Source organism: Lipophrys pholis (genome assembly GCF_963383615.2).
Source record: "Lipophrys pholis genome assembly, chromosome: 10".
In the NCBI taxonomy this organism is placed as follows: domain Eukaryota; kingdom Metazoa; phylum Chordata; class Actinopteri; order Blenniiformes; family Blenniidae; genus Lipophrys; species Lipophrys pholis.
Genome location: NC_137640.1, coordinates 4,449,395 through 4,475,886, shown reverse-complemented (window position 1 = coordinate 4,475,886; position 26,492 = coordinate 4,449,395). Strand labels below are relative to the sequence as shown.

The window sequence follows — 26,492 nt, the reverse complement described above, 5'->3', positions numbered from 1 at the left end:
ATTAGGTTGTATTGAATTGAGACTGCGTCAATCTGACTGCCAGGATGTGAAAGACGTGCTAAAAGCACCTTCAAAAGAGACATCCATCAGTACTAAACGAGTTCCGGCGCTCATGTCAGCGACAGCTCATCTACTTCACTGCAGAAGTCACGTGTCTGTAGGTTAATTGAAACCTCAAAGCAAACAGTCGTACACATGTGAAAAGCCACCCTTCCTCACCCAGGCTCCTGGACCGCCTGTGCTGTAAACATTCCAGTCTGATTGGCTGAGCTGCTGGCCCACAGCCCGAAGAGCGTCTGTATAAAAACCCCCATGTGGTGAAAGTCAGAGTGAGAAAGCAAAAGGAAGCTCCAGGAATCACATTGTGCTTACGTTCAAGAAAACTGAATTTACTTCTGACTACTGCAACTAAAAGAGCTGGAAAATGTGTAAAGGATTAGCTGCCTTACCCCAAACCTGCCTGGAAAGGTGAGATCAGTGTCTGCTACCTCTTTTCTCTCACATTCTATCTGTCAGATGTGATCGGATCCAAAACATTTAAGTGCTATTTGTTATCTTTGAGGGATATTTCTGGGGGAGGGGGGCCGGGAAGGGTGCTGAAAACAGCTTAAAAACACGAACACACCATCATGTTGTCAGTTCTAATCCATCTAAACAAACCTAGGAGGTAACAACAAACTTTCGTGTTTTTTTCTTGTACTCAAAATGAAAATCCATTTATTGACATTATGCACATGTTTCCACACACAACAAAGTTGCAGCCAGGGTTTCAGCAAAAACAAAAAAAAAGCATGAGATCAGAAAACAAAACCCCCCAAAAAAAACTCAAAATAAATTTCACAGAAAACTTTTAAAGTGTTTCTTTTATTAGTTTTTTTTACATTTTTATTCAGATTCTCAGCAAAATCTGAGAAAAAAGCGGTTTTGTTTCATGTAGGGCATTGAGGAGAGATCAGGTTGTTGTTATTTACTAGCAGCCAGAGAAAAGTTATGCCAGGTTACAGTCAGACTTAGTTTTTCATTCTGGGCAGTTTCATTAGACTTTTGCTTTACGGATCACAACCTGACACTTATTCTTTTTTTTTTTTTTTTTTTTTAAGTTGAAACTACATCTACTTTTTATCTAATCTAATGGTCAGAACGAGAACTGAAAATCTTAAATCACTGCTTGAACTGGTCTCAAATACATTTAATTCCATATCAAGTATTTTACCAAAATACTACCTAAATATCAAATTATTTTCTCCATAATGACAACACACTTTGGTGACAAAATGTATACACAAAGTAAGATAAAAGTAAAAGACACACAACTCTTCCCAAAAACTCCTCAAAATATTAGTGACGCTTAACTGAATTTGATGATATATTTATTTTGAAAGCACAATTCTTCAAAAAACAATGAAGTAAACAAAAACTAAAATACGATGGTTTGTTTTGGACTTTTGTACTGAAAGTTTAAAGTTGCTGCTACAAAATTGCAGATGAAACATGTTTCAGAAATCAATGTAGATCACATGCTGCTTATTCGTGATGATTCGAGTAGGAGTAAAATTACTCACTTAATACTCATAAAAATACAAGTATCACAAAGTCCTAGCTGTTTTATTTGTCATCTCAACATCTGATGAGAAAAATAAAGCTTGTTTTCCTAATAATCATTGCATGAGTCATGGAACAACTGTCACCAGTTACTATCTGATGTTAGCGTTTTGTGCCAATACAATAACCTAGACACGTTGAAGTAAGTGTGACGAATGGGACGGAGGTTTAAACACAGCGTGACGCGCCGTTCTGCTCTCTGTCACCCAGGGCCAAGGGGATCAAGTCGAAGTTGGGAGTTTTTCTGCAGAAGCCCGAGAATGGCATCGACCTCATCATCCCTTACCCCGAGAAGACCGAGAAGAAGCCGGAGAAGCTGCAGAAGTGAGTGACCCCCCCACCACCACCACCACCAGCACCACCACCTCCAGAGAAATACTGTAGATGAGTGTCTGTGTGATGAGGGAGGAGATGTTTGCCAGATAACTGATTGTAAAATTGGGAGCCAGAGGCAGGTTGGGCGCAACATGTGCAGATGAAAGGACAATAAACCTCTCCAGATACTGAGCGGGCTCAGATGTCAGTGTGAGCGGGTACAAAGCCTTCAGAGGGTTTAGTTCCATGATGCATTTACCTTGGAAAGGCTCGGTTGGAGATAAAGCATGCACAAGATTGTAAAAACAACTTGGCATGACACAACAGGATCGGAGAACTCTTGCTCCCCTAATATTATAAAAAAAGAACTAAAGAAAGAAAGACTGACGGATGGAAACTAGAGAAAAGTTTATTTTAGTTTCAGTTAGTTTTTTTCTTTTTCCCCCAGAGTTTGTTTGAAGCCGTCATTCAGCGCGGGTCGTTGTGCGTTGACCATGTGTCAGAGACCTCATAAAAGCAACACCCAGTCCAGCAGGGTTTCTGCATTTCTTGACCTCAACAACCTCCCCCCCCCACACACACACACACACACATAATGAAATGCACTTTAAACAAAACAAAGCAGTTTTACTGGAGTCAGCTTACATGCTCTGTGGGAGGATCTGCAGGTGTTTTCATGCAAAAATCTCCGTCGTGGCAGCTAAGCCTTTTACTTTGAAATCCAAGTATATGTTAGTCTCGCCTTCTGACCTGTTACACTTATGTTTGGCACTTTGGTTTGATTTATTGAGCCAATTTGTCCAATATTTTAACATCAAAAGAAGGAATGATCGGGGAAAAAAAGGATCAATCTTCCATCTTCAATCTGCACAGCCCTTCTCTGACCTTCTTAAACGTTTAACATCACTTTATGAGAGTTTCTAGTGATTTGACACGTATATCAGATTAAGTTGATTCTCAGGAAATGTTTTCCAGACTCAAATCTTTCAGCAGGAGCTCAGATAAAAAAAAAATGTTTTAAAAAGAAAAGTTTCAACTCAGTGTTTATAAAAGCTTTGCCATAGCAGTTGTTGAGATCTAAAGTAAGATATTACAAAATATTACTCTTTACTCACAAAACTTAATACTAAAAGCATAAATTGTTGTCTTATAACACAAATGATGAAATGCTGGTCAAAATATTTTTTTGTGATATAAATAAAACTATAAAAAAAAAATTGTATTTGAATTTAAGCCAAACTACACTAAAGTTCTAAAAAGCTTCTCACCAGGAAAATGACTTGTGGTGCATCTTGCTAAGTCTGAGCTTAAGTTATTGGGAGTTCGAATCCCAATTACAACAGGAAGAAAAGCTGATGTACAAACAAATTTAGTTTATGGAGAAAACTGCAATGAGTCGCTGTGCTGAGACCCCCTTGTACATTTAAGCAGCGGGATAGACTATCATTATCAAATATTACTAGTTGACAAACAAAATGTAATGAAATACAATAGATCTTCGAGGAATATATTTGGTCATTGTGCATTAAATAAAAGACAAAGATGGACAAAAAGCAACTCCCGATTTTCACAGTTAATTTCTATAAGGACCCATTAACATGACAAGGTTAAAAAAAAACGCATCGATTTTGTGTTTTTATTTCAGAAAAACTTTGTGTTTACACAGCAACGTTTTGAAAACGATGTCCGTTTACCCAGAAACACTGAAAACGATGTCGTCAGCATGCCTGGCCACAAGTTGGCGCTGTTGTTTGTTTTTGTATATGAAACCACACACACACACACATGCACTCAGAGAACACGCTATAAACATTAACAATGGAGATTCGTGTGGACAGATGACGAAGTTGGATTGTTACTCCAGTGACTCTCGACTATAAAACCACCAAGTCCCAGGAGAATATGAACTGGGAGTCATGACACTCTGGAGGATAACATTGTTCTTGTCGTCCATCTACCCGAGCTTGTACAGAAGAACTTTTACTTAGAGTTACTTACTGTAACTTATTATTGGTGCACATGAGCAGTAGCAGCCTTTCATATGAGGCCTTTTGAGAGCATGTGTGTGTTTTCATTGGCTCAGAGCACCATTGTTGTGTGAGACGGACCCTTTGAACAGAACAAAAGTTTTTTTGTTTTCGCTTGAAAACATCACGCAAATGGGGCCTTAAGGCTGCGACACGCTGTGATTTCCAGGTGTCCCAGACCAGATCTTGGCAGAACCGTGGTGATCCAGTATATTTGCCTTTGATTCTCAATCAATGGTTCTATGTGGCACCGTGAGACCGACGCACTGCGATGAAATTCTAACCGTGTCAGACGTTTGGGTTGATTGCGACTTCTGCGGCGGATTACGACCTGTTTGTTAGGTTTAACATGAAGAGTGTCTTGTTGGAAGATAAAAGTACTTACACCAAGCTCCCGTTGAAAAATTTGGATCTCCGGTTGGCCTCTCTTATTCTCCTCTCCAAACAGATGTCAAAATGTCGAGGGCTCCGTACATGTTTGTGCTCAGGACGTGTTGTTCTTGCGCAATCATATATCATTGCGCAGTCACATGTTCTTGCTCAATCACGTCGACTCACATCATCATAGGTTGCATTTCAGCTTGCCTTTTCATCGTGCAGTCTGCGAACAGCAAACTTCATGTCGTGCCCTCAAGTTTATTAGATTGGTGTCGTGCACGACTCTTACACGACTGTTAAACTCACCCAGTCCGTCGGAGCCTTCAGACAAACCTCAGCAGAGGATGGTAAGTTGCCCCTAATTTCAGAGGACATCAATCTTTTGTTGGTGTTGATCCAGTTCTACCCGGTTGTACGTATTCCTCTCTGAGGCTTTCTTAAGAGGTCCGGCGGTGATGTTTTGAATCGTCAGAAGCCTTGAAAGGTTGTGTTTGCTTAAGCATAAGTGAAGTAATTTTCTGTAATCTACGTGGAATGTGATAAAAGCATCAACGACACTTTGCCGTTCCTTTGGCGATAACGAGACCTTCACACACTCTCACATAGGAATTTCACCATGTTGGCTTGTTGTGTGTTTAAACTCTTGGGATTGTTGACCCTAACCCTAACCCTAACCCTAACCCTAACCCCTAACCCTAACCCTAACCCTGACCTGGTTAATGCTTCTGACTGACTGACGGGAACTTTGCATTTCTTTTTCCCTCATGCAGGCCGACTCCTGATGAGGCTGCTCAGTGGCGTGAGAGTCTGGACCGAGTCCTGAACAACAACTGTAGGTTTTACCTCTTGTTCTGTCGTACATGCAGTCATTTGTGCCTCTTGTTTCAGTGATTACATTAATCCCTCTGACATGTTACACTGTCAGTTTCAAAAACTCAAGTTAACTCGATGAAATTCAGGAAACTGAAGAACTTAATATGGAAGGTTCAAAGAGGTTCATGCAAGTACTTTAGACGTATTTGTTCTGATTACATTAAATTCAAAAGAATTCACAAGCCTAAGGTTTTTTTGGGGTATTTTTTTACTTAAAAAGTCATGACTGCTCTGAAGTTTGATGTCATCATGAGCACATCTGGAGAATCTGGGAAAGAATTATGTTCATCCACCTGTCTTAAATAGCACTTTATCTAACTTTAGGTTAATCCCAGTTGATTTTGGTTCAAGGCCGGTTCCACCTGGGACAGATCACCAGTCAGTACATTACAGATCAAACATAGAGAGAAACACACTGAGGCCACATTTAGACAACATATTTTTGCACACACACACGCACAGAGAACAATACATAATAAACATTAACAATGGCGAGGAGACGACATTGGCGTTTTACAGAATAACAAGTTGTATTGCTATTCCTGGAGACTGTTGACCATAAAACTACCAAGTAACAGGAAAATATGACACTCTGGAGGCAAACGTTGTTGTCATTGTCCATCTACTCACGCATGTTCAGAAGAACTATTTCTCTATTTTCCGCAGACCTGGTGCACATTTCTTTGGAGACAGAATTTGGAGCATTTTTGAAAAGTTCCACCTTGAACGTGTGAAAATGTTGCGTTGTCAGTGGCAACGAGCACCGTTGCCGTGTAAACGGACACCCAAAATGCAACAAACGTTTAAAATTTTCGATTTAAAAATGCCTGATCCTTTTAAATGGTGCCTCACATTCAGATCTGTGAGCAATTTAAGAGTTCCCAAATAACCTCACAAGCATGTTTTTTGGGGGAAACTGGACTCCATAGAGAAGAAACGCTCATGCACGCACTGGGATATCATGCAAACTCCACACACAAAGCAGATTGTGGATGCTCCAACTGTGAGCGGTGCAAGTTAATAAATGGGGTGTATTCTGGCGTTACTTTTTGACCTCAGTGACTGAATCCTTACACGTTCACATCTCGATTAAAAAACTAAAAGTTCTGCATCAATGTCTCCGTTTATAATACTCATGGGCATCTTTGAGGGAGATTCATATTTACCTCCAACAGCAGTAAACATGTTTAAATGTACAGAAACAAACACAAATAAAGGCACTCTATCATCACCGAATGATTACTTAGGAACATCACATTTGTGGATATATATATATATATATATATATATATAAGTGCACACAAAACAAATATGTAAACACACTCAATTATCCGTTGTAATAAAGCAATGTAAAAAAAAACATTTTCATAAGAACAACTAAAATAAATATTGATAAGAGGGGATACACGCATGCACTCTTTTTTTTGGAGCTGATTCTTAATATTTCACTGGCTTCAAGGACAATTAAAGTACTGTAAGTAGCTCACATATGCCAAAGTGAAAGTGGTTGCTGACGAAAAGGCTAAAAGTTTTCCATAACAATGTCACGCTGAATCTGTGTTTGCAGTGACTGGAATAAACAATGAAGGAATAACTGCAACCCGCTATTAATGGAACAATCAAACAGCTTCCTTCCAATCTTAGGACATTATTATTATTATTGGCTGTGGCTGTACATCAACAAATACCCAGAAATGGATGTTTAGCCATTGGAACAAAGGAGTTAAGATTTTTTTGAGTGGGAGGAAGGAGGCTTTATAGTCATATACTTTGTAAAGTGTCACCATTACTTCTCTCAATGTGGAGCAACGGGTGTCACTGTTTACCTGCTGGCACTTTGGTCTGACTTTAAGAAGTGCCAAATGGGGAGCGAAGAATGTGTTCCCTGAGGTCTGCTATCTGTCTGGTTGACTGTTTAAAAAAAAACAAAAAAACTACTGTACACATTGCAAGGTTTGGTTTCCATGATCACTATCCACCATGTAGACCTAATTATATATTCATAAATGAGTAGCTTGTCTTAATGAGAGTGAAGAAATAATAATAAATCTTAGATTATCGTCTTTTACACTTACCAAAGCCTTTCCTGCGAAAGGCTCTAATCATGATGTGAAACATACTAAAGAGTATAATCATGAACGGAAATACAAGGAGGGAAGTGTCATGGAACTGAATTTCTTTTAAATAAAGTCGTTTTCATTTTGCAAGAAGTATATATTGACAAAACCTGTCAATTCTTCTGTCAATTAATTACACAAAACACAGCATGTGAACTTTAGAAAGATTATTTCCTCTAATCTTCCTCCAAATGCTTTGTTCTGTTTCCCTACCTGTAGATCAGTAGAAGTGTGTCAAAGAAGCCGTTACTTACACTTGATAACCACATGAATATATTTAGATGAAGGTGAATTTTAACAATTCAATGAATAGATATAGTCATTGAATATATAATTACAAATTATTTGTTATGTGTTCCTCTTGTATTCATTTATAAATAGAGATTATTTAGCTGATCACACGATCACAATATCGTCATTTGACACAATAAAGAGTACAAAGAAATCATGTTATTATAGTACACCATTGTTGAAAGTACTCGTGACAGTTGTGTACACTGAAGAATGTATTTGTAACTTAGATTTTGTAACTTTTAAAAAGATTATATCCATCATCTGCCTCACATTTTCCTTCTTCTGGATGAGTTGAAGTGTTTTAGGAAAATCACATAGAATAAAAAAACAACTAGAAAAAACTAGAATAATTACAATGACAAGATATGAACTATTATATGAAAGAAAATCTGTGATACAAGAAAAAAATTTAAACATAACAAGACAACGGCAGATATTAGCTTGTGTATCACAACCAGTTAATGGTGTTTTTTTTTTAACATGCTCATCATTACCTCACTCCACTCAAGCGGAATTTATTTAGGTATGTTGTATAGATACAAGCTATTAAATAACTCCAGTTTAATCTATTTAAAAAGTTAAGTCTGGACTTTGCGTTAGCTGGAACAACAAATCATAAATAATTGCACATTGCGACTTATAACCAGTCATTTATCCTCAAAGGGACTTGTTGATATTACAGTAATTTGTCAGTGAACTGGAAGAATTGTAAGCAAAGCAGAAGAGGGGAAAAACGCATTATAAAGTACGGTAAACACACTCGTGAGCGAACTCAGGTTATTCCATTTACCTCGCAGGAAAAACCTGGGAACCTGGGAGAGTGATGATTAACTCGATCTCTTCACGGTGTTTAGCAGTACGTGTAAACTCTCCTGCTAATAGGTCACTGATTTGCCGCCGTGCATCCAAAACAGAGCCACTTACGGACGCCACTGGCCGGCCGGTACGTGAAGGGAGAAGCTTTTTTTTTCCAGCAGAGCTCAGTGGGTGGTGGAGGACCCCCCCCCTTAAGTGGTTCTCTCAGCCCAGTCCGGCGCAGTGAGATATATGTTTCCCGAGAGTTTACATGCTTTTCATAAATGTGTTTGTGCATCTGCGAGCGTCCCGCTCTCTGAAGGTCATGCGCGTGTTTCGATAACGTCCCCGGGGAAAAGCATAAATGATTCCACCGGAATTGATTTATGGCACAGTTGCTGCTTACCGCTGCACTGTGATTATTTATCTACATGAGATTTTGCGTTATTCTTTATGGCCCTTTACTTGTTTCATTCCCACAGGATGCTGTGTGAGTTATTTCCTCTGCTACGTCGAGCTTGGCCCCCGCCGCCCTCGCTGTTGGGCTGCACAGAAATTACATAATGCAGCATATATTATGTAACAGGAAGCATGTCATTGTATGTCCATTACTTTATGAGGAGGGGAAAGAAGACCCCACTAAACATTCATTTATTCCAATTTCTTTGCTGGTTTTTTAGTTTAGGTTTTGTGTTAACTGGTGATGAATCACATAGGTTAATAATTAAAACTTGCAAAGTGCCATTAAATGTTAAGTTGAGAAATAATAGAATAGTGGTTAATACTCTTCCTATTTCCCCTCTTTATGTCCACATGACCATTCCGTATGGAGATTACATGGTCAACCTGTGCATGAGTGGACTTTCCCCATTACCCAAGTTGGATAAAATGGAAAATAGGGAAGATTTGGGTGACACGGATTCATTGTTCCAATCAACCATAAGATTAAGACCACCGACCTGATGATGCAGATGTGGCATCTATTACGTCCTGGAAGCTCATGAGCCTATCACTTTCTCCCCTTTTCTATTCATATGATATATGCTGACCATTGAAATTCCCCATTAGAGCTGCAATGTCAGAGATTTTTATGATGCACTCATTTAGTCTAGTAGTTTTCATTGCTGATCGATTGCTCTGGTTCTAACGCATACATTTTACAGGTAAGAATGTACCTTACCTGCCTGATAGATCCCACCCTCCAACACAAGCCCTGATAAAGAGTGGTCCTAATGTTATGGTTGATGAATGGAAAGTATTGTAAAGTGCACTCAAGCACGGCAACTCTTATACGATTACATTTTGCTCAAATAGTAATACAAACTAACTGTAAAATTATTGTTAGATCAATAACTATTTAAATTCCTTTAATGAAAGTATTTTTTTACTTTTGCCACATTAAATGCTTATTTTTGGCTTCTAGTTTGCTTTGTAAGTAATATTTGTGTATTTATTTACTATTAGTGATTCGTGCTAATATATTTATGAAGACACAACAAAAGAATATTAGTAACAATATACAAGTCCTCAGAACAACATGACTTACTTACAGTAATGCAGTATTTGTATCTTATCAATTGATAATATCAGTACAATAATAAAAGAAAATGTTGATAAATGGTTCATCTTCACGTATTTAATGTTAGTTTTTCATATAAACCACTCTGTAAAGATAATGTAGACACAAAATACCACTTAATCAAAGTAATGTGAATATTTATAGTTACTTCCCGTCCTGATGAAGTCAACATGAGTACAAACATGACGCCAACTTTTCTCGTCGTCGTTTGCAGCTTTTCATCACCAACGTTGCTTGTGAGCCTTTGTACAAAAAGGAAAAACAAAGAAGCGAGAGAGAGAAAACACTGTGGCTTGATTACAACTGGAGCTATTCTGAACAGAACATTTAGATTGGAGATAAAAGCCTGTGGTCTGAGCAGAATGCTTATCATCTGCGACACATGCTCCCTCGGACAATGGGACTTTTCTCAGGCATTGTGTCCAAGGACAATGGTCTTAGCGCAGATGAGGGAATGTTTCTTCTTGGATCGTTTTGGCACCGTATTTTGCTTCGTTCAATATTCGTCTGATTACAATTTGCTAAAAAAAAACAAAAAAACAACAACAACAAAAAAACTAAAGTATTTCTGATAGAAAATGTGATGTTCAGTAGTTTTGGGGTAAATCATTAAACTATACACTATCTTGCACCATTCTTCCATCTCTTCCTACTAGATGGTCTGGCTGCCTTCCGCAGCTTCCTGCAGTCCGAGTTCAGCGATGAGAACGTTGAATTCTGGATCGCCTGTGAGGACTTCAAGAAAACCAAGAACGCGGTGAAGATGGCTTCCAAGGCCAAGAAGATCTACGAAGACTTCATCCAGTCTGAGGGACCCAGAGAGGTCAGGATCTCTTCTGAAACTTTTGCAATCAGCTCAACTCCAAAGAGAATATGAATGACTCATCAAACTGCAGTGTACGTCACACACTGGCCACCAAATTTAGGAAGTCAAAGACGCCAGCGGTGGCTGCCTCATTAATTATCTACTTCTTTGGAAGAATGAAATAGAGGAATTGAAGCGTCAGAATTCAGAGCAGCAAATTCTGCACCGTGACATTTAACGGCAGTATCAAAGTAATTTAGAGGAAAGAGGGATGAGGCTTTTCCTCACATTTTTAATCAGGAGTTTAACTGGGGTCAGATCAGGTTCAGTTCAGTCAGTCGATAAAGTCACAATGCGTGACAGGAGGACTTGATGAGGAGTACTCACAGTCGGACACAAAGTAAAACTGAAACGATCTTTGTGAGATGTATAACATGAAGTCTTGACTAATAGATGAATTGTGCTGAAATATAAAAAAAACAACTATTGAGTGTAAACAAATAAAGTTACAGACTATAGTCCTGATCTACTGAATGAAAACTAGAAGAATTGTGCCATATAAAATATTATATAGATGTATATTATATATACACTGTTTCCGGCGTAATCGGTCATAGTTTTCAAAACATTGCCATGTAAACGTAAAACTTTTCTGAGACGAAAAACGTAAAAATTATGCGTCGCTCGATGTCTTAAAGGGGCAACTTCAGGGGTGCCAACCAGATGTTTAATTATTAGACGTTTTGTATCCTGTTTGTGTATTTGAGCTTGGTCAAACTCCACAAGTTGTTTAGTCCATGTTCTTTAGATTATTGCATCCTAATAAAGCTGATAATAAATATAAACAGACATTTTTGTTGTTGTCTTTGGTACAATGATACCTGATTGAATTTATTCCTTAATAATCAAATATTTTAGGAAAAAAGTTTGGAAATTGAATATTAGAAAATCCTCCAGCCTAAAATTGCACAACGAGGACGTGGAAACGTAATCAGCCTCTTCACCACGATTATTTCTGCGTATTAATATGTCGTCAGTGCTTCCTCTCCTCATCCTCGCTTCACTTTTTCATCACAGGTGAACATCGACCACTTCACCAAGGATGTGACCCTGAGGAACCTGGTCGATCTCTCCCCGGCCACCTTCGACCTGGCGCAGAAGAGGATCTTCGCCCTCATGGAGAAAGACTCCTTCGGGCGTTTCCTCCGGTCCGACCAGTACCAGGAGCTCCTGGTCAACTAAGCCAGAGCTGGAGTCCGAGAAGGGCGGGTGGGGAGGTGGGGAGGTCTCACACAGGAAGCCGATCAGTTATGAAAGAAAACAATCTGAGACAGATGATGGCTTTAAATTAAATATTTCAAATAAACTACAAGTATGCAAGACCGCTTGAAGACTTTTATTTTGACAAAAATCTAATTGTTGAGGGTCAAAAACGGTAAAACATTATAGGGTGAATTTACTAAAGTGAAAAACTGATTTGAAACAATCCCATCTCCCCACCCACACACACACACACACACACACACGTTCCTGACTTTCTATCCAAAATCAAGGCCACAGACATTATTTCCAACCCTTTTAAAGAAGTAAATATATTTTGGATGTTTTTGTTTTCCAAAAAAAAAACAGCCGACAGAGATTTGCCATGAGGATAGAAGGACACAAATTAAAATTAAATGAAAATGTGCACACACATATGAAACGAACGAATTTGAAACAAATAAAGAAAAAACAACATGTGACCCTTTCCATTAGTTTACAAAGACTTTCTTCTTTTATAAACTTATTAGTTCCTCCATAACACACTTTACTTTCACTTGTGTGCCAAAGCTTTGTCAGACCTTTCAGATTTATTGTTACGCGCGAGCCAGACGACTCCTTTGACCACCAAGCGCTTCGTAGCAGATTCCCAGAATTACTTTCCAGCACAAAGCGGCAGCAGTGTCAGTTAAAGGGATGTTTGTTCTGGTTTTGAGAAGAACAAGATAACCCGCCCGTTTTCTTTGGCCTGTTTCAAGTTGGCTTTTGGTTTTAACAAGCAGTATTTGTCTGCAACATCTAAAGCCTCCCCGAGTAGTAAGGTTGGTAAAACACTGCGGCAGAGATGAAGCTAAGCTTTTGATCCCAGTATTTTGTCTTATTTGGACTTAATTGAAGACTGTTTCTGTCCATTTTGAACCTTTTAGTTCCCCTGATGGGACAAGTTTCTGTGTTATCATGCTCTATGACAAGCTTATTAAACTTTTGCAACCTGTCTCCAAACACTAGCATATTCCTGAACATGACGTCCGTTGCAAACATTTATTTCCGTCACATTTAGTAACTGAAGCAAAACTCACCAAAAACAAATGTCTCAATGAAATGAGTTTTTTTTTTTTTTCCTTCTGAATCTGTCATGCAGATAGGAATGCTGGTTTCCTTCCTTTGCCACAGGCATTGCAGCTCAAACCAAACGGCGGTCCGCAGGGTCCATTGTGGTTTTAAACTTCCAAAACATCAATGTTATACGTAGTGCTGGTAAACACTATGACCTTGAATTACTTTTGACGACATGAGAGGCAGGAAATCTCTCAAACAACGGCAGTTAGACCTCAATCATTTCCAGCATGGTGTCAATTACGCAATCGAAAATTCCAGAAATCTGTAACATATTCAATCCGCATCATTGCATCTCTTGTCTGTTCTGCTCTCGCACTCATAATACATGTTGAATTTATCTGATCACACAGCTCTATCTTCTTAGTGAGAGCCATCGGTGCTGGCTATAGTTTGGATGAGTGGTCCGGCCACTCGGCGACCACGACACCGCAAGTTGCTAAGATGGCAAAATCAAAGAAGGAGGGAATCTTCGAAAATAAGAGGCACAAACAGAGCAGAGGTTTCATCCAGGGAATGGTCCTCTATCCATGTTACGCTACCAAAGTTGAACGCCTGCATGCCAAGTCACTGCAAACACCCAGACCTGGGTTCTCCGTGGCAAACATGGGAGACAGAATTTGTAAGGTTGCAGCACTTGATTGTCCCTCAATTATCTACCGATTATTATATTGACATACCTACTCTATGGCTCATAATACTAAGGCCATGACAAGTTCTTAATTCAATATAAACTCTAAAAGGAGATTTAGATTTAGCAGCACTACATACAAAAACAGACACAAGAATGATTTATTTGTACTTTTTCTGTTGTTTTACGAGTGAATCATATGTATTATTTTTTCACTAATTTCCACTTCAATGTAACCCTGGTATAAACGGATTTACATGATTTCTGAGACATAAACAGATGCAGGGGTGGATTTGGTGTTGCTGTGCAATGTTTAAGTGTCCTAAATATATATGTAGTTGAATGTAGCAATCAAGTGTGATCATATTTGCTCTTTTCTCACGTTTTCTTTTTTCAATGTGTCACATATTATGTCATAAAGTACACATATATTATAATCTATATATTCAGCATTCTACAAGTCCTTATTGTTCCTTAAATGTAAATTTGCAACACAAAGCGAGAAACCCTACAGATCCGAGCATAAAGCTAGACATATTTTCAACATAATTTGAATTTGGGAGAAAATGCTTACGAAAGCATTACGGATGACATCAAATGTTTATAAATCGGAAAGATTTTCATTGAGTGAGAAGCGGGATGATATGACTCAGATTGACCAGTCTGGAGTCATACCCGAAAATGTCATGAATCAATAATTAAGACAAAAAGTGTAAAGTCAATAAGGGCTTCAACTGTGCTGAGTATGCATTATCGAATGTAGCCTTGCATGTACGTTTTGAAGTCTATCACATAAAAATATATAAATGCATACAAATTCCTGAAGATGTATTTATTTGAATGTGTAAATATCTAAGTTATTCTAAAAATACAACAATGCAAAAATGTGGGTTTTTTTCTTCTTTTTTTTTAAATTGAGAGTTGGCAAGGCCTCTAAACAGAGTGTTTTCTTTGGTATAAACAAGAAAAATCTAACTTTCCATTGTCATTTTTGTTTCTTTCATAAAAATATTCAAGAAAATTTTAAACTGCAGTGATTATGTAGAAGATATTTGCAAAATAAATTAACCGAACATTTAACTTTTTTTCTTTTTTCCCCAGTCACAATTTTTAATTTGTCTCAATCTTGAGTTGATGTACAATATATTTCAATAACAGTACCGTGGGCCTCAGATGGATGTGTTAGCGGCCATTTTGTTGAAATTAGTAATAAGAGGGTAAAGATGAAAAACATTATGTCCAATTTTAGCGTGGCCCATATAGCAAGCAACTTTATTGATCTATCACTTTGAATTGAGCGAACACGCTGGTCTGAGTTAAACTTCATAAAGAAACAATGGAGAAGAACATGGACGTCCGTGTCTGGGGTCTGCAGAGACACAAGGACTTATAGCGACCTGGGCAGAGGAAACCATCCAGGATGACTCATATCGCAACCAGGCCTTTCAGCAGAAGTGACGTATACGTAAAAAACACAATCCAATCTCAAGTGGTTAGCCCGAAGCACATGATACAAACAAGTAAACAGTCTGTGGCTCCGTTCACACCGCAGGTCTTGATGCTCAATTCCAATTATTTAATGGGATCGGATTTTTTGGGCGCGATCATTTCAAACGCGACCTGCCGTGTGAACGTGATCGGACCGGATGTTATCGGGCCCCAGAGCGCAGAAGATGAGGTGAAGTCACGTTGAGCACGCTATTTACGCATGGCACGCTGGTCAGCAACCAGGGTTGCCAGATGTGACTCACTGTTTCCAGCCCAAACAACGGAAAAACCCACAACCTCAATAAAAACCAGCACAAATCTCAGCCTGTGTCGGAGTCATGTTAAAACCATAAAACTATTATATGTGTAATAATGAAGACGCCATAAACACACAAATACATGAAATAAACAAAGTTTAAAGGTAAAAGAGTTTAAAGGATCCCAACATATCTGGCAACACTGGTCAGCCCGTGAAGATTCCTTTTCAAGTGGTTGTTGAATACGAGCCGACAAAATCTAGACAACATGACGAGGGAAAGAAGGAGAATGAGGAAAAAAAGAGAGCACAGCTTTTATTCTGGCGGAGCCGCTTCCTCGTGATGTCAGTCACACGTCAATGACGAAGCAGTCGCATGTCGAAAAATATCAGAATTGGTACCACGTACGAATGAGGCCTGGGTCTGGTGTGAAAAAAATCGGAATTGGAGCTTTTCACACGGCCACAAAACAGGTCGGATGTGAGTCACTGTGAGAGAGAAAAAATCAGCATTAGGTTGCATTTCCCAGCGGTGTGAACGAGGCCTGTGTCAGGGCTCACGACATGTGATCTGATCACCCAAAACGCATGTTAACACCTGGTGTGAACGGGCCCAAATGATTTGGAGGACGATGTGTCAAAGCTGATTACGCCTCTCTTCTCAAGGGGAAATGTGAAAGATCCATGGGTTTAAGAAAGTTGCAATTTACCGCATTATGATTTTATTCACATCTGGCATAGCATCCCAACTTTTTCTTTTAGAACTAAGTTGTTTTTTTACATCTGGAAGTTGCAACACAGCCAAAGACAAATTGCTCTTGGAACAAACTACAAGCCCTACAGTGTGTCAAATCAAGTACCTCTGAGAAAACAGATCAGTTCAATGGTGTATTTCCGTTCTTTTTCTTTCTTTCTTTCTTTCTTTTTTTGTTAATTGAGCCTCAGACTAAATGAGTCCCCCTTGCGAACAAAGTTGCATGTGAAGACCCTGCCACCGAGAAGCGTCAGCGATGAGCGAAAAACAGAGCGGAAACAGATGCGGCCGAGGAACTGCCTGCCAAAACAAACACTGTCAGAAGCTCGCATGGACGCATCCGTTACTGCGGCGCTTCCTAGAAACAGATGCGAAAGGTCAAATGCCTTTGGTCCCCCAAGGAGGTTAGTGGCATTACTGACAAACGCTTTGTTGAACTCATGCATGTACAGTAGTACGCTGCCACATTCACACTGGATTGACACTGTCGGAGGTCCTGCTCTTGGGATTATGTCATGTTCACACACGATTTTGTAGTTCAGCAAGTAGAGACTGAGCTTTTTGAAGAAGATGTATCTTATAGGCCCAATCAGCACCTGCTGTGAGACTTTCCTGCTCTCATTGCAACCAAGTCTCTGTGATTTATTTCATCTACGTGACCTAATTTTCCTGCAAATTTGCCAAAAGACGAATGCGCGTGCCGATGTTTTCATGATAAGGTCTTCATGAGATGAGTCATTTCTTTTGCGTCGCCTGCAGTGATGATTAAACCTGTAAACACAAAGCGGACCTGCAAATTGATTTTTAACTCCATCTCCGGAAGCTATAACAGTGATTGGATTTTAGACGAAAACAAACAAACAGTTTGTGAAAGTAAGTTCAACGTGGCCATTTCTTTGTGCTCTTAGCTTCTGTATGAAGGGAAATAAAAGACTACAGACAAGGTGGTAACAGGAACTGGTGAATTAAAAAAAAAAAAAGAAAGTTGATTTTTATATGATAGTGCTGATGGATTAAGGCCATAAAACTTTACAGTATTGTTTGGTTTTTATTCAAGTGCCAATAAAAGGCCATAAAAAAAAGCTATGGGTTCTGCAGGGCCGTTGAGCAAGTAGGAAGCTGATTTCACATTTTGTCCCTGATCAGATAGACCTTTCAACGAGACGCTGGCAATGAGTTCTCATGGCTTCAAGGCTGTTTATATACTTTTGAGAAAGATTCTTGTGTTTGAGAACAAAATAAGACATTCAGTCCATTTCCCCAGCGATATCTGTGATGGGCAATACCAAACGACCGCTGACAAGTCTACACCCTCAGGGTTTCAATCCGCCCCCAAGTTGGTCAAGGTCTGAGCACTTTCAGCTGAAAAGACATGAACTTCTTGTTTAACCCATTGAGACCTGAGGCAACGGCATCCATGTTTTTTTTGTGTGTGTGTGTGTGTGTGTGTGTGTGTGTGTGTGTGTGTGTGTGTGTGTGTGTGTGTGTGTGTGTGTGTGTGTGTGTGTGTGTGTGTGTGTGTGTGTGTGTGTGTGTGTGTGTGTGTGTGCTTTGGAGCTAAACGAATTGTGATTTAGTTTTTCCCCTATGAGTTTTTCAATGAGTCACGCCGCATTACGTCGGTCACAGGTTTTGTAAAAACATGGCATCATCCGACGCGTCTCTAAATGCACACTTTTTCTTTCAGGTCTGAATGTAAAGGCTGCTGTGGAGTCGAGGTAACACCGGTGCTTCAGAAGCTGCCGATTCTTTCCACATTAAGTGGATGCCTCCCTGGAGCGATGTTGTTTTTCTGATACAGAGAGTACACATTATGCTTGGCATTCAGGCTCCAGCTGAGAGAACAGTTGCTAGGTGACCGCCAACAAAAATGGGTTTTTGTCTCGTGTCCTTTTTTTTTTTTTTTAAATACTGAATGTTTATGATCGCTAACGCTTTGGAATGGGGCTGAGATACACAGAGGAAGACCTGAAACTTCAGTGTGAGATTCTCCGATAATTGAAAGTGAGTATCAAGATGACATCAGCTTCATCCAGATTAGTAGTTCCCAGACGGCCCACCTTGGAGCCCCTCCAGACTGCGTCTCAGACATCCAGTGGACCCTCCTATTACTGATTTCTCAAAACATTACGGTGAAATCAAACACTGGTGAACGTGACCACTTTCACAGACATTCAAACCCTGAACCCTTCAAATTAAATGTCATTATTGACTGAAGATTAATGACGACTTTTCAAATGAAAACAAAACACAGCTACATTTATTGTAGTGTTTGAGCACACATATTCAGACCTCAAGATAACTGTACTTAAACGGTTGTCTCTTACCCAAACTATTTTAAAACATTCTACTGATCAGCAGTTGGGCGTTAGAAAATTACTTTTATCAAATAACAAGTAAAGTAGAGGATTACAATGTCAAAACAGCTGTTAGATTACTTTTACATTTCCGCAAGCAATTTCTGCATTACGAAACAGTGATTTTGTCTCGTGACCACGTCAATGGTAAACAACCGACGTGTGTGGTGATCAACAGGAGACAACAATTACACATAAACGCAGCGACGACTCAACACAAATCATGATTTCTGAAAACTCCAGCCACAGTGGAGATCTGGAGAAACTCTGTGTCTCTGGTTGCATCCAAAGGAGGGTAGGCGGATATTTATGTCACAATTTGTGACGTGATGTTTTTTTCCAGGGTTCTGATTGACCTTCATGGCTTCACACTTCTTGCTACACTGCCCCCTACGGGTTTGGCATGCTCATCGCAGCTCTGAACTAGGCCTATCGCCTAGTCCGCAGTCCGTGTAAATGCAGATTTTTTTCTTTTCTTTTCAAGGCAGAGGGGGAAATATCCGTTTTTGTAAAAAGCCAGGTAATAAGGAAACAGTTTTTAATCCAAGAGGGGGACTTCCTCTATCCGGGTCCTCCCTGTGACCCTGTAAACCTTTACCACTCCGGCCAATCAACGTGGCCACACACACGCTGAACACAGCAACACAGGAGTACAAACACAGAAACACAGACGAACCAACACCGAGAGCACACAACACAAGTCCCTCAAAGACTAGAAGCACCAGGTGCAGCTCCTCACACTCTGGCGCAGGTGAAAGACGTCAGGTTGAACAGCAATCAGACACAAGGAAGGGAAACCAAGGCCTCGTTCACACTGCAGGGAAATGGGACCCATTCAGACGTTTTGCTCCCAGTGATCCATAACCGACCTGTTTTGTTTCCATGTGAAAGCTACAATTCCAATTTTTTCACACCAGACCCAGGCCTCGTTCGTATGTGGAACCAATTCGGATATTTTTCTACATGCGACTGCTTCGTCATTGACGTGTGACTGAAGTCACGGAGAAGCGCCGAAGGAAATACGTGCACACAAATATGTGTACATGACTATATACAAGCAATTATATTGTGAATATATGCTGAGGACTCAGTCATTTGCATGGTACAGTCATGTTCATGTACTTTAAGAAAACCTAATTTGAAGCGGTCATGCGCTCATCATCTGATGCAGAGGAAAGATGTGGGTCAAATATGCAAGATCGAAGTCCTGCCTGGGTTTATGTATGCTGTGACCTCCACTTTCGGGAATAATGTGACTGTAATCAAACCATATTTGTGGATAACGATTTATTTCAACTCAAAGAAAGCAGTTACCATAGTTTTTGTTGTTAATTATCGGCGGTAACAGAAAACGATCGCTTTTCACCCCTCCGTCTGTTTCGCTGAAGACCATCATTACTGGTTTGCTGGAACTTGAGGAGAGGCAGCTTCATTTTTCCTGGAATCTCTTTACCTCCTCTGGCAGGAACATGGGAGCTGTCTGTCAGTCACATTAGCATTAAGATAAACAAGCATTAGATAAACACAAAAACACACCCTTACATACATCCAACACACATATAGGGCAGGGGAAGGGCGGGAGACGTGGCTCCCCCCAGCACCTCCCGCTGGGGTCCCGCCCCGGCCCGGGGTGAGTGCGGCTGGAGTGCGGGGGGCGCGCTCCCTCGGGCGCGGCGCTTGTGGGGGGGCTGGGGTGCGGTGCTCCTTCTCCACTTGCTGTTGGATTGGTGGAGGTTGGGATACCGCGGTGGCCGGGAGGGGGCCCGGCCGGCGGCCTGAGGGTGCGAGAGTCATCACTCCCCCCCCCGTTCCGTGTGTGTGTGTGTGTGGGTGTGTGGGTGTGTGGGTGGGTGTGTGGGTGTGTGTGTGGGTGTGTGTGTGTGCGGGGTGGGTCATGGGTTGGGTTTCCCAATCAAGACCCGGGGGGAGGGGTTATGGGGCGGGTGGATTATGAGGCTCCTGGGGGTGTAGAGTTGACTGTTCTCCGACCGGGGCCTGCGCCGGGCTTCGCTTTCCTGGGTCTGGGGGCGGGGCTGGTCCGGGGCGCGGCGGCTGGGGCCGTCTCTGCCTTACCGGGTTGGGGGGGGCGGTGGGTGGGCCTGTTCCCGGGGGTGCGGTGGGACTCGCCGCCGGGGTTGGGGGGGCTCTCGGCCCGCTCGGCCCGGGGGCCCTGCTCCGGCCTTTTCTCGGCTTGGCGGCTTGGGTCGGGGCCTGGGGCCCTGTGCCCTTTGTCCTTCTCTTGTGGGCCCCTCTTGCCTGGGGGGGATTCCTCTCTGCATTCTCCGTCGGGTGCTTTTTGGGCGGGGGCGGGGCTCTCTGGGGTGGTTCGCTGGGGTCTCCCCGGGCCTGGGGGGCTTCTGTCTGCCGGGGTGGCGGTGTCCGGGCGCGGTGGCCTCGGACCCCGGGGTGTCACCACGGGTCCCCCCACAACAGTTCCGGCCACACCCAGTGGACAAGCCACACACACTCACATACACGCACACACACACACACACACTTTCACTCCTCACGAAAGGTGCTTCTGAAGTTGCTTGTTGTCTGTCATCATTTGCTCAAACTTTAAAAATCATGTTCCTCTTTTGTTGTTGCCTCTTTGTTATTTCATGTTCCTGCTTCACGTTACTGTCTAGATAGAGCTGCTCAGGCTGGTTAAATCTAGGAAATCATCTTACTGTTTAGATAGAGCTGCTCAGGCTGGTTAAATCTAGGAAATCATCTTACTGTCTAGATAGAGCTGCTCAGGCTGGTTCAATCTAATAACAGTTGGAAAGTATTTGGATGAGTGTGATTATTGCAAATAATATATGTAGCACAACAAGGACATTGTATGTTATCCCCTTCCCCCCACCCCCCTCCCCCCTCCCCCCTCGACTTTCTTCTCTCTCTTCTCTTCTCTCTCTCTTTGTGCGTTCCCCCCCGGTCGTGTACGGCAGCCATGCCAGCTTCTGACGGAGAAGGCAACAGGAGGAGACTCCAGGTCTCTCCCTGTTGCAAGACCAAAAACTGTTCTGACTCCGAAGGCTCTCAATCACATCATATTGTTGGCCCAAGCTGCCGAACCGGACAAGGGCACGAAAGAAAAAAAAAAAGAGAAAAAAAAAAAAAAAAAAAAAAAAAAAAAAAAAGATAAACATTTAGAAAAATAGAATAAAATCACCATCCACATGTTCTTGGGAAAGGTTCATTTATGATCCTGTGTAATTAGATTAGGATACTAAATGCAACAACAAATTAAATGCAATAAAATACATGATGATTGTATTTATGTATCATGGGTTTGATAAATGTTTCAGGCAGTCATTGTTGCTATTAAGGCATTGTTTATACAACGTTTAAAATAAAAATTTAGAAAAATGTTTGTTGCGCTTTGGGTGTTTGTTTACAGGACAACGGCACAGAAAATGCCTCTTTTTGACAACTGCTCCGAAGGTAGGCCATTTTGAAAATGCCCCTATTCCGTGTAGACCAAAGAAAGCACAACTTTTTTGAAACACTGCTACTGTACATGCACACCACAGCCGTGGTAAATAGTGTATATATATATATATATATATATATATATAATTCTGGTGTTTTGTACGTTGTAGATGTCAATTCTGTAAAGAATGGCATCTGTTGAACTATCTTTACTTGAATTCTTCCATGTCTGCCAATTTTGTCTTACTGTTACAGAGACAATAGCTTTGTATTCGACAATGTGCTTTTTCCTCCACGTTGGCTTTAGTGATACTCAGAGACAATAGGTTTTTGATATGTAAACAAGGACCCACTGCAGTCTGGGAAACTGGAGCCCGCCTTAGAAAGAATGAGTCGAGGACAAGAGTCCACTGTAATTGGCCGGAGTGGTCAAGGGTCACAGGGAGGACCCGGATAGAGGAAGTCCGCCTCTTGGATTAAAAACTCTGTTTCCTTATTATCAATCTCTTTCCTTTACCTTAAGTTGGAGAGAGCACACCAGTGTCCTGTGCAAGCTACCATGTGATGAGAATGTTTTTGTTAAGTAGATTATTGTGTAAACGCTTAACTATCTCAGGTCTGTTGTCCTCGGCCAGCCACAATTTTGGAACATGCATAATACTGAGAGAAAAATATCTACTGCATCGTAGAGTCAATTAGTGAAAAATGGAAGTTAGGCCCCGATTACACGACAACGTTTCAAGTGAAGACGCCTCATTTTTGCATTTTCGATTCAGAAAAGTGTCGCGTCTACGCGGCAAAGTATTGAAAACAATGTCTGTTTCAACGGAAATGGCAGAAATGCAGAAAATGTTGTAGTTAGCATGTCAGTCCACTAGTGGGTGCAATTATTTTGGTTTTTGTAATGAAACAGAACACATGCGTACGGAGAACTATGCTCCAACCATTAACAATGACGAGTACATGAACATTTGTATGGACAGACGACCAGGTTGGATTGTTACGGTGACTGTCAACTATAAAACCACCAAGTGCCAGGGCAATAATGACTGGCAGTCTCGACACTCTAGAGGTAAACGTTGTTATTTTCAATCTACTGAAACATGTGGAGTAGAAATATTTACATCTACCTGGAATGGAGTCCGTGTGTTCCGAGAAAGTGTTGTTCCTGCTCGTTTACATGTAGATGGAGCTTGAGCGTTTTCAGAACGTTCCACCATGGGAGCCATTTTAAAAAGTAGCATTTTCAATAGTTTTTATGCACCTTCGTCATATAAACGGTCACCCAATAAAAATAAATGTCAGTTTTCACTTAAAGACGTTGTGTTAATGAGGCCTTAGTCCATGTAGTCGAGGAGCAGATCATGAACTCACAAAACTTTTGAAATCCAACAGTTTGTTGGACTTTCACTCCTGTTTCAGTATCACGATGTGTTGGACACTTGCTTTCCCTCAATGGCTGAATGTGAAATTGTACAAATTGGATTTTCAGTGTTTCAGCTCTACAACCTCTTATTTGGTGAGTCATGCAAAGCAGTTAATCCATTTTATTTAATTATTTTTTTTCAGATTACAAAAACACTTTTTTTCTTGTATCTGGGCTACAAGGCTGGAGCATGTAATGAATGCAAACTCCGGGGGAGCAACGTGACCATCTGTAGCCATGGTGAGGGAAGTTTGCTGCCTGGGTGAGTGCACAGCTGACATTTTACTTGCTGATTCATACATTGCACCTGTACTTCACTGCTGTTTGATTGACTTAACACCCCGTGATGCGAGAGGGATTTTGAAATGTCGGTGACCCTTAAAAGTAGGTTAAAGTGGACTTTTGTGTGTGTCTGGCTTCACGGGGGTCGACGTGAGGTGGCATGTAAAAGACGTTTTAACAAAAGCAGTCATGTCTCACCTGCTCACCAGAAGCCCCCACTTTCACTCTGACATTCACACCTGCTTCTTATCAGCTAATTGATTTTGTGATGTGCCGCCTGCCCACACAGCTGCACCTCAATGTAAACTGCCTATTATCAGTCCTTTGGTAAACCTTAAGCTTCAGAAGTGCTCGGACTCATATGTCATTACCAGGGTGCGAACTACAGGGGGCTAAGGGGGGGTGCCCCCCTTAATGAGACAGGAGCCCCCTTTAAAACATGATTTGTGAAATCTTGGGGGGGTCTCAAAAATTTTGGCAAAATGCTGTTTTTTTCCTATGCATTTCCTTTTTGTTTTTTGTTTTCAGTTTTGTCAGGATCATGTTTAAAATTAGGCTATTTTTATTTGGTTTTATTGGTGCATCAGGGTGAATCTTCACTCTTTCACTTTAATAAAGCTGCCGGCCTGCATGCAGTTCTTGTCCTCACCATTGAAGTGTGGGGGCGCTCGTTTTAAACGTCACTTTAAATCAGACAGCCGCTCAATTTCAAACGGGTAAACCTCGTAAATTTCTGATTTCCTAACAAAAATAATGTGGGGGGACTCTGAGGAGCAGCAACAGGAAGCTGATCCCGGTCTGTGGTGGCTTCTGTCTGAAGGTAATGTCCATAAACAGTATTATTAATATTCAGCACTGTGTTGTATATGATGGTGCTGAGGACTGGAGCTCTGGTGGTCGGGACTATTTTGTTTCTAATTCTGATGGTCATGCGTGTTTGGTGTCTGTTTTTGGTTTGTTGATGCGTTTTAACGTATTCCAGAGGTTATTTTGTGGATTTGATTCCTGGTGGAGTCGCACTTTTTTTATTTTTATTTTTTATTTTTTCATACGTTCATATGACTTCCAGACAAGACGTCCATGCAATGCCCAGGAAATTCATACAAAAAACTTTAATTGTGGCTTTTTGTGTCCCATTGTGGCCCTGGGGTAGACAAGTAGGCTTGGATAATGAATGTGTTTTTGAGACATCGCCCTAAGGCAAGCACCTCCAATGAGACATACAATCAAACAAATAAATAAATACATGCAAACAAAAGCACAACCTTCCCCAAAAGTTTGTTTGTGTTTTAGAAGCTCTCTCACTAAAGTTGCACAAAATTATCTTGTATGTTATTCCATGTACTATTCATTGTAGTTTTATTCTCCCTCAGCCGTTATAGAAATGAGATCATTTAATGAGTGTAAAGATTTAGCTTGTTTATAGTAACTAGTGACAAAGATCTGTTTTCATGTACCTCATCAATTCCCTCTAGATAAGACTTAAAGTCCTCTTTTATCTCAGATGAAGAGACCAAAGTATGGATTTTGTGACAAACACTGAACCTTACGTGCCAGAAAGTGTGGACTCTGTGCAGAGGTGACGTGACTCTCAAAGTAGAGTTGCATTAAGAAACAACTGGAAAGAAAAGAAAAGAGCATATGCATGTATGCCAGCCCAGTTGGAGCTCTATAAAGATCCCGAGCTGACCTTCACTACCACACCTCCACCAATGCAATTTATTGCCAGTGGATCGGATATATCTGTTAAAATAAAATTCATTAAGAAATCCAATATAAATTTACGTTTCCTAATGAATGTGAGACTAAATAGGTGAGTGATTTTAGAATTCATAGCGTGACTTTCACACTCTAACCATGAGGATTGGGGGGGCTGTGCTTGACTCGGACACATTTATTGAATGTGTTTCTCTCTAATGATGACGTAGCCTCAAACAGAAACTGCAATAAAGCAAAAAAATAAATAAACACACGAGTAGTCGAGGGCAATGTATGTCGGCGATCACACAGGGTCAGGAAATGCCAAACCCTACATGGACAACTCCTTTGATAAGATGAAAACTTATGAATTATTTGAAAGTACAGCATTCGTGTGGCGACTGCTTGATGAAGCAAGCTTCTGGGTGTAGGTCAGGCGCATTATGACAATGTGCAGATTTAATTTGCAGGTACAGACTCGTATTCTGACAATCGATGTTGCACAGTCATCTTTGTTATCTAAACCTTCCCTCACAACAAGCCAGAGATCCAGACACAAAGCCCCGGGGTTTGCAGGGCTATGTGTACCGAGTGCGGGGCCGATAAGTGAGACTGCGAGATAAGTGGCTCTGCGCGTGCACATGTCGGTGGGTACGTGCTTCCTTGCATGCGTGATCACATTATGACAGCAGATCCTGCTGTCAGGTTTTAATTAGCAGGCCTTGCAGCTGCTTGGCGTTGGGAAAACAGGGGAGAACATCAAGTGATAAGCGAGTTAGCGCTGAATGAAGCTCCGCTCAGGCCTGAAGCTTGAGTTTAAACAGACTCTGGCTGCTGTTACAGCTGTAGGTGAAGAAACGTATACAAACACGGGTCTTGTATTACATAAACCGTGACATGAGATGATGTAGATATGTTTACCAAAATTCAGATGTAGTGTTAACGGTGTTTGGTTAATAGTTCAAAATACCGTCGTACACACATGGTCGAATAAATCAAAACTTAATTGGGCAAAAACGCCT

General features: G+C 41.0%; 1 protein-coding gene across 1 annotated transcript; it reads left to right on the top strand.

The window, feature by feature from the left end:
- Nucleotides 1-326: 326 nt before the first annotated feature.
- Nucleotides 327-14,672, top strand: LOC308115867 (regulator of G-protein signaling 5-like). The gene is made up of 5 exons (XM_080473690.1): nucleotides 327-468; nucleotides 1,813-1,926; nucleotides 5,093-5,154; nucleotides 10,637-10,803; nucleotides 11,863-14,672. Exons 1-5 carry the CDS (start codon nucleotides 425-427, stop codon nucleotides 12,025-12,027), a joined length of 552 nt encoding a protein of 183 aa, XP_080329816.1. The 5' UTR covers nucleotides 327-424; the 3' UTR covers nucleotides 12,028-14,672.
- The last annotated feature ends 11,820 nt before the right edge of the window (nucleotides 14,673-26,492 follow it).

What these genes read in the sequence shown, in the direction of transcription:
- LOC308115867 (XM_080473690.1), top strand. Translation starts at nt 425, where the DNA reads ATGTGTAAAGGATTAGCTGCCTTACCCCAAACCTGCCTGGAAAG. An exon ending in CCCCAAACCTGCCTGGAAAG is followed by an intron (nt 469 to 1,812) that starts GTGAGATCAGTG and finishes TCTGTCACCCAG; the next exon opens with GGCCAAGGGGATCAAGTCGA. An exon ending in AAGCCGGAGAAGCTGCAGAA is followed by an intron (nt 1,927 to 5,092) that starts GTGAGTGACCCC and finishes TCCCTCATGCAG; the next exon opens with GCCGACTCCTGATGAGGCTG.